At 67.1% G+C, this 6,788-nt stretch overlaps 2 protein-coding genes across 2 annotated transcripts in view; both read left to right on the top strand.

Annotated features, from left to right (window-relative positions):
• PGLYRP2 (peptidoglycan recognition protein 2) overlaps positions 1–2,787 on the top strand; it is a 4,714-nt gene extending 1,927 nt beyond the window's left edge. Inside the window, exons 2-5 of the mRNA XM_085317059.1 lie at positions 1–826; positions 2,032–2,242; positions 2,323–2,617; positions 2,770–2,787. The exon at positions 1–826 is cut by the window's left edge and continues 13 nt beyond it. Of these exons, the coding sequence (XP_085173185.1) occupies positions 1–826; positions 2,032–2,242; positions 2,323–2,617; positions 2,770–2,772 (1,335 nt within the window). The 3' untranslated portion in view covers positions 2,773–2,787. The remainder of the gene's footprint in view (positions 827–2,031; positions 2,243–2,322; positions 2,618–2,769) is intronic.
• A 624-nt stretch (positions 2,788–3,411) lies between these two features.
• RASAL3 (RAS protein activator like 3) overlaps positions 3,412–6,788 on the top strand; it is an 18,956-nt gene continuing 15,579 nt past the window's right edge. Inside the window, exons 1-4 of the mRNA XM_085317058.1 lie at positions 3,412–3,484; positions 5,002–5,410; positions 6,147–6,271; positions 6,372–6,456. Coding sequence (XP_085173184.1) covers positions 5,002–5,410; positions 6,147–6,271; positions 6,372–6,456 — 619 coding nt within the window. The 5' untranslated portion in view covers positions 3,412–3,484. The remainder of the gene's footprint in view (positions 3,485–5,001; positions 5,411–6,146; positions 6,272–6,371; positions 6,457–6,788) is intronic.

Here is a 6,788-nt window from a genome sequence, read left to right as displayed (position 1 = left end):
CACATGGACACGCTGGTGCAGATCATGGAAGCTCTGGAGGCCACGAACATCACAGAGGGCTTCACCGGCGGCGTGCCGGAGCTGGGGCGGGCGCTGGGCGGCGGCGGCACCCCACTGCAGCGCGCCGTGCTGGGTGCCGCACTGGCCGCCCCACCGACCCTGCCGGCCCTCAGCCCCGAGCAGCGGGCGCTCKTCACCGAGCTCCTGCACCCAGAGGCCCTCGAGCGCGGTGTGGTGCTGGCACCCGACGGCTCCACCGTGGCCGTGGCCCCTTTGCTCGCCGGCCTCGAAGYGGGTCTCAAGCTCGCCCCAACGGCACCCGTCCTCACCGCCACRTCCACGCYGGCGCCCGCCGACCCGCTCTACGCYGTCACCGTGGCCGAAGCCTTGGGGATGTCCTATCTGCTGGCCCGCGCCAACGGCAGCCAGGCCACCCTGGGGCCCGGCGGGTGCTGGGATGACGTGGAGAACCCGCAGGTCTTCACCCTGGAGGGCCCTCCATCGCCTGTCTCCGACGCCTTCGCCAACGGGGCGCTGGACGGGGTGCTGCTGGGCGCCCGTTTGGCCGAGGCGCCGGTGCCGCTCGCCGCCCTGCTCCGGGGCTACTACTCCTACGGCGCAGCGGGCGAGCGGGCGCCCAGCAGCTTTCGGCGTGGGCGCTTCGGCACCCGGACGGGGCAGGGGAAGCTGGAGGAGGAGGTGGCGGCTGCCTTGCGCCTGCTGCGGGTGCTGCCCGCCACCCGGTCCCTCTTGGAGGACGTGGGGGACGAGGAGGTGGCGGCCGTGGCTCGCCGGGCGGCGCAGGACTTCACGGACGCCTACRTAGGTAGGGAGGTGGCACGGGGCACCAAGTAGCCGCCGGGGTGGAGGCACGGGGGCAAGGTGCCAGGGTGGCCTCGGGGTACCCACTTGGGTGGGTGCACGGGACCCCCTTGGCCACCCAGGAGCTGGCACCGTTAGCGGGGAGTCGAGCTCTGGGCAGCGATAAGTGCTGCGTGGTCTGGGACKGATGGGCACCGAGGTGGCATCTCCTGGCTGGATATTGGGGTGTCCCCTAGATGGAWGCCAGGGTGTCCCCGAGTGATGGACACTGAGGTGTCCCCTAGATGGACATCAAGGTGTCCCCTGACTGATGGACACTAGAGTGTCCCCTAGATGGATACCGGGGCATCCTCTGACTGATGGATCTCCTGGGTGGACATCAGGGTGTCCCTTAGATGGACATCGGGGTGTCCTCTGACCGACAGACACTGGGGTGTCCCCTGGATGGACACCAGAGTGTCCCCCAGGCAGTGGGTGCCCAGACACTCACTGAGGTGTCGCTGGACAGCAGGTCACCAGGCACTAGCATGTCCCCTGGCCAGAAGTCAGCATGTCCTCTAGACAGAGGGTCCTCAGACACCAGCATGTCCCCAAGGCAGCAGGTCCCCAGACACCAGCGTGTCCCCTGGATGGACACCAGCGTGTCCCCCAGACAGGGAGTCCCTGGACACCAGCGTGTCCGCTGGCTGGACATCACTGTGTCCCCAGACAGCAGATCCCCAGACACCACCGCGTCCCCCAGAGTGTCATGTCACGTCCCCCGGCCAGATACCAGCATGTCCCCTAGAGAGATGCCACCATGTCTGCAAGACAGCAGGTCCCTGGGCAAGGGGGTCCCTAGGTGGACCTCACCATGTCCCCAAGCCAGTGGCGTCCCCAGCCAGATGCAACCATGTCCCCAGTTCAAGGGACACCTTGGGTGGATGCTCCCGTGACCTCTGGATAAGGGCACCCTGGTGGGATGCTCTCATGTCCCCAAGCCAAGAGGGTCCAGAACCTGATCTCACCATGTCCCCAAGGGGTTCCCAGATGGACCTCGCCATGTCCCCAAGGAGGTCCCCAGCCTGATCTCACTCTGTCCCCAAGGGGGTTCCCAGAAAGAGCTTGTCATGTCTCCAGCCGCATCTCCGCGTGTCCCCAAGCGCGTCCCCCWTCCCAAGGGGGCTCGTGGTGGCCAGGCACCACCAACCCCGCTCCCACCACCCGCAGAGTGCCCGGCCGTGATGCCCCGGTGCATGTGGGGCGCCCGTCCCTACCGAGGCTCCCCGAGCGCCCTGTCRCCGCCGTTGCCCTTCGTCTACATCCACCACACGTACGAGCCGGGCGCCCCGTGCCGCACCTTCGCCTCCTGCGCCCGCGCCATGCGCTCCATGCAACGCTTCCACCAGGACGCCCGCGGCTGGGACGACATCGGCTACAGGTGAACGCAGGGTTGGGCACCCRCCGGGCACCCGCCGGCCTCCGCGGCGCCCGATTTAACCCGTTCTCGGCGCCCCGCAGCTTCGTGGTGGGCTCCGACGGGTACCTCTACGAGGGCCGGGGCTGGCACTGGGTGGGCGCCCACACCCGCGGCTACAACCGCCAGGGTTACGGCGTGAGCTACGTGGGCGACTACACGGCCAGGCCGCCCGACGCCGACGCCCTGGCCCTGGTGCGCGACGCCTTCCTGCCCTGCGCGGTGCGGGCCGGCCGGCTGCGGCGTAACTACACCCTCCGGGGTCACCGGCAGATGGGACGCACCGAATGTCCCGGCGACTCGCTCTTCCGCGAGATCGAGACCTGGCACGGCTTCCAGGTGAGCGGCGTGGCGAGTTTGGAACCCGTTCACTCTGAAACCTAATGATGGCGATCTGAGCCGGGAACTAGGGAGGGTTTTGGGGGAGCTGGGGATTTGAGGCCGGCGGGATGCGGCGTGCCGGGACCGATCTCGGCTTCTTTGCTTCGCAGTGAGGATCGACGGCGCAGATGCTGGCCGGGATGGACGCTGGCCCGGATGGATCCTAGTCCGGATGGATCCTGGCTCGATGGGTGCCAGCCTGGATGGAGGCCGGAGCTATCCCGAACCCGGAGCGGCCGAAGGGCTGGAAATCTCCCAGCAATAAAACTGATGCCAGGCCGGCGGCTTGGGAGAGCATTTGGGGAAACTGAGGCACGGGGTGAGGTGGGGGGCATCACCTCTACGTGGGCTCGATCCTCTGTGGCGTGTGTGTTTGCACACGTATGTGCATGTGTGCAAAGCTGTGTGCGTGCATTTAAGCCTCACGTTGGTGCAAATCCTGTTTCCATTCACCCAGCGCCCCCCCCCCCGCAGGGCCCGTGCACACATTTCCCCACTGCCCGTTCACTCTGAAACCTAATGACACCCCCGGATCTGCGCACGTAACGTAGAGCAGAGCAGCGTGCCCGGAGCGGGTCGTGGCGCGTCGTGGCTCTCCCCCTCGCCTCGCTCGGCGCGCCCTGGGGTGGCGGCGGCGGCGGCGCGCGAGCCGGCCCCCCGGCTGGGCGCGCGGAGAAACATCTGCGGGTGCAGAGGCGGAGGTGAGGGTGTGACTGAAACTCCTGCCTGGTCACATGGGGAAGCCACGGCAGGAACCGGGGCGGCCTCCGGCAGCAACCGGGACGGCCGGAGCCCGGGTGCCGCGGCGGGCAGCGAGCGCCCAAGGTACCTACCGGGGTGGTGGTGGTGGTGGGACATGGCGGTGGGTGTCACCTTGGGGTGATGTTGCACCGATGGGTGCACCAGGAGGATGGGAGGGGGTGGGGGGTTGCTGGGGAGCACCGGATGCAAGGATGTGGGTGACACCACGGCTGAAGGGACCCCAAAACCGCTGGCACAGCTGCCCCCCCCACCCCAAGGTCTGGGCACTCACCCCAGCTCGGCACTTGGGTGCTTGCCCCCCCCCCCGTCCCAATTTGGGTGCTACCGCGGCAGCACCCGACTCGCTTGCACCCCGGGCCAGGCCTGGAGATGAAAGATGTCATCATGTGGTGGCCTTGGGGTGCAGCTAGCCCCCCTCTCACCTCCCTCCTCCCCCCCAGCCTGCACCCATGCGTGCACCTGCGGGTGAGGAGCACCCATCGCTGGGGCCTCGCGTCGGAAGGAACTGGCGGAGGGAGGAAACGCGGTGGCGGTGCTGGGGGGGGGGGAAGCGCGGCGCCAACGGAAGCATCTCTGCGCCCGCCTGCACCCGGGGCCAGGGCGGCTGTGGGCCACCCGCCCCCGGTGTCACCCTACGCCGGGGCCACCGCGCCCCGGTGTCACTAAGTCCCGGTGCTGCCGCACCCTGGCGGGGCCACGCGGAGAGACCGGTTCGGTGCGGGGTAGGATCCGATGTGGACACGTGTGGGGACGGGGAGCCCTTGGGTGGGCATGGCCACCCCTGTACGTCCATGGGGACAGGGACCCCWAGGTGGGCACAGCCATCCCCATGCCAAGAGCACCCATGGGGATGTGGAGCCCCTGGGTGGGCACAATCACCCCCATGCCAYGAGCACCCATGGGGGTGGAGAGCCCCTGGATGGGCATGGCCACACTCATGCCACGAGCACCCGCGGGGACATGGACTCCCTGGGTGGGCACAATCACCCCCATGCCATGAGCACCCATATGGACAGGGATCCCCTGGGTGGGCACGGCCATGAGCCATGGACACCCATAGGAGCTGCCCCTCAATCATCACCCCACCTTGAAGGGACCTTTCTCCATGCCACAAAGCCAGGGGTGCTGGATCAGGGTGCCTGGACATGGGTGCCCCAGCAGGAGCGCCGGATAGGAGTGTCTGGATGGGCGTTCCCACATAGGGGGCCCTGGGCACGGGTGTCAAGATGTGGGTGCTAGGATGGGGATGCCCGGGTTGGGGTCTATATGTGGGTGCCTGGATCTGGGTGCCTGAATGGGGGTGCCAGGATATGGGGCACCTGGATGTGGGTGCCTGGCTAGGGATGTCCAGATTTGGGTGTCAGGATGTGGGTGCCTGGACGTRGATGTCTGGACACGTCTGCATGGATAAGGGTGCCCAGATTGGGGTGCCTGGACGTCAGTACCAGGACATGGGTGTCCAGATAAGGGTGCCCCAGCAGGGCCGCTTGCACCGCGATCCCTGGACGTGGGTGCCATCTTAAGGGTCCTCTTCCCACCGCCGTCCTCCCCCGGCCAACGTGGCTGTCGCCATCCTGCAGATGGAGGTGGAGAAACCGGGAGCTGAGATGTTGCTGAAGACCTACAAGTGGCGAACGGCGGTGGCGGGCGAGCGGGAGCCCGAACGGGGCACTGCGTCCCCGGGCAGCCGCCGCTGGGCCCGGCTCCAGGGCTGGAAACGTTCCTACAGCCACCCCGAGTCTGATGGTCCTGATGATGGTGCTGGAAAAGGCAGTTCTCATACCAGGACCCAAAGCCTGGCCAAAGCTAATGCCCGGAGGTCCCTCTTCCAAAGGGCTTTCTCGGCCCCCTCCAAGGTGGCCAAGGAACCGCGGGGTCCCGAGGGTGGTAAGGCCACGCTGCAGAAGTATCTGCGCTCCATGTCCAAGAGAAAGGGCCCCATGGAGAGCGGGGCCAAGGCTGAGCGGTTGCCTCACTATGCAGCTCCAGGTATGGGGGCWTCAGAGGCGAGAAGACCTGCTGGGCTGGGGGTCGTGGTGGGTGGCTGGGTGATGAGTTGGGGTTAGTAAACGGTGGGACGATGATGGATGGTGATGGGAATAGATTGGGGGAGGTGGGTGGTGGGTGATGACGAAGGGTGATGGTGATGAGTTGGAGGCAATGGGTGGCAGATAATGCAGGGTGATGGTGCCGGGTTGGTGGTGATGGTTTGAGAGCAGTGGGTGGTGGGTGCTGATGAAAGGTGATGGTTTGGAGGRTGATGGATAGTGGGTGATGGTGAAAGATTGGGGGTGATGATGCCAACCGTGGTACAACTGTAGCCACATGCCCCAGCATTGCCACACTGATGGTGGCATGGCCACCACCACRCACTCCCCAGCGCTGTTGCTCCAGAGGTGGCACAACTGTGGACGTATGTGCAGCATTGATGGTGACATGGCCACGGCCACGTGTCCCTCATCATCGTTGCTCCAACCATGGCACAACTGTGGCCCCACGCCTGCCAGCATCACCACCCCGACGGCAACGTGGCCATGGCAATGCGTCCTCCAACACCATTGCCCCCGACCATGCCAAGGCCAACGCCGCGTGTGCCCTGGCATCATCGTGGCGACACRACCACAGCCACGTGTCCCCCAGCCTCACCACGGGGACCACGGGCATGGGCAGGCCTAGCAGTGCCACGGCCGGCAGCCACCCGTGACACCCCGCTCTGCGCTTGCAGCCCCGGAGAGCAGCCCCGGTGCGCCCCCCATCCCGTTGGCTCCCGCGCCCGACGCCCCGGTGTGGGATGTCTCCAACTTCTCACTAGTGGATGGCCAGCTGGTGCTCGTGGGCAGAGATGAGGAGGTGAGGCCAGTGGCACCGCAGGAGGCTCCCGGGCACCCCAGGCCCAGAGGAGCCACCAAGGTGGGTGCCGTGGTGGCACCTGACTCATCTCYGCCATCAGGTTTTGTTCAGGAGCAGGAACTGGACCGGCAGCTCCAACTCCGAGAGCACCAACCTGCAGCCAGCAAGTGGCAGGAGGGACCCCGGTGAGCGAAGCTGCCACGGGACGCCACGCGCTGCGGGGGGTGGRTGGTGGCCACGGATGTGGGCCCCGTGCGTGTGGGTGCGCCGCCGGCACGGTGGTGGATGGTGGCCGTGCAACGCGCCACGCTGCACGCCGTGCCGCGCACCGCGCCGTGCGGCGTGCTCTCCACCGCGCCGTGCACCGCGTCGTGTCCTGTCCTCTCCGCCATGCCCTGTCCCGTGCCCTGCGTCACGCTGTGTACCGTTCTGCGCGCCGTGGCGTGTCCCATGTGGTGCACCATGCCATGCGCCATGCCCTGCACCATCCTCTCCACCACGCCATGCACCACGTCGT

The sequence above is a fragment of the Rhea americana genome, unplaced genomic scaffold (assembly GCF_003343005.1).
Source record: "Rhea americana isolate MKP2758 unplaced genomic scaffold, rheAme1 scaffold_488, whole genome shotgun sequence".
NCBI classification, from domain to species: Eukaryota; Metazoa; Chordata; class Aves; order Rheiformes; family Rheidae; genus Rhea; species Rhea americana.
Note: the sequence above shows the minus strand (reverse complement) of the source record. Positions and strands in the feature narration are given on the sequence as shown.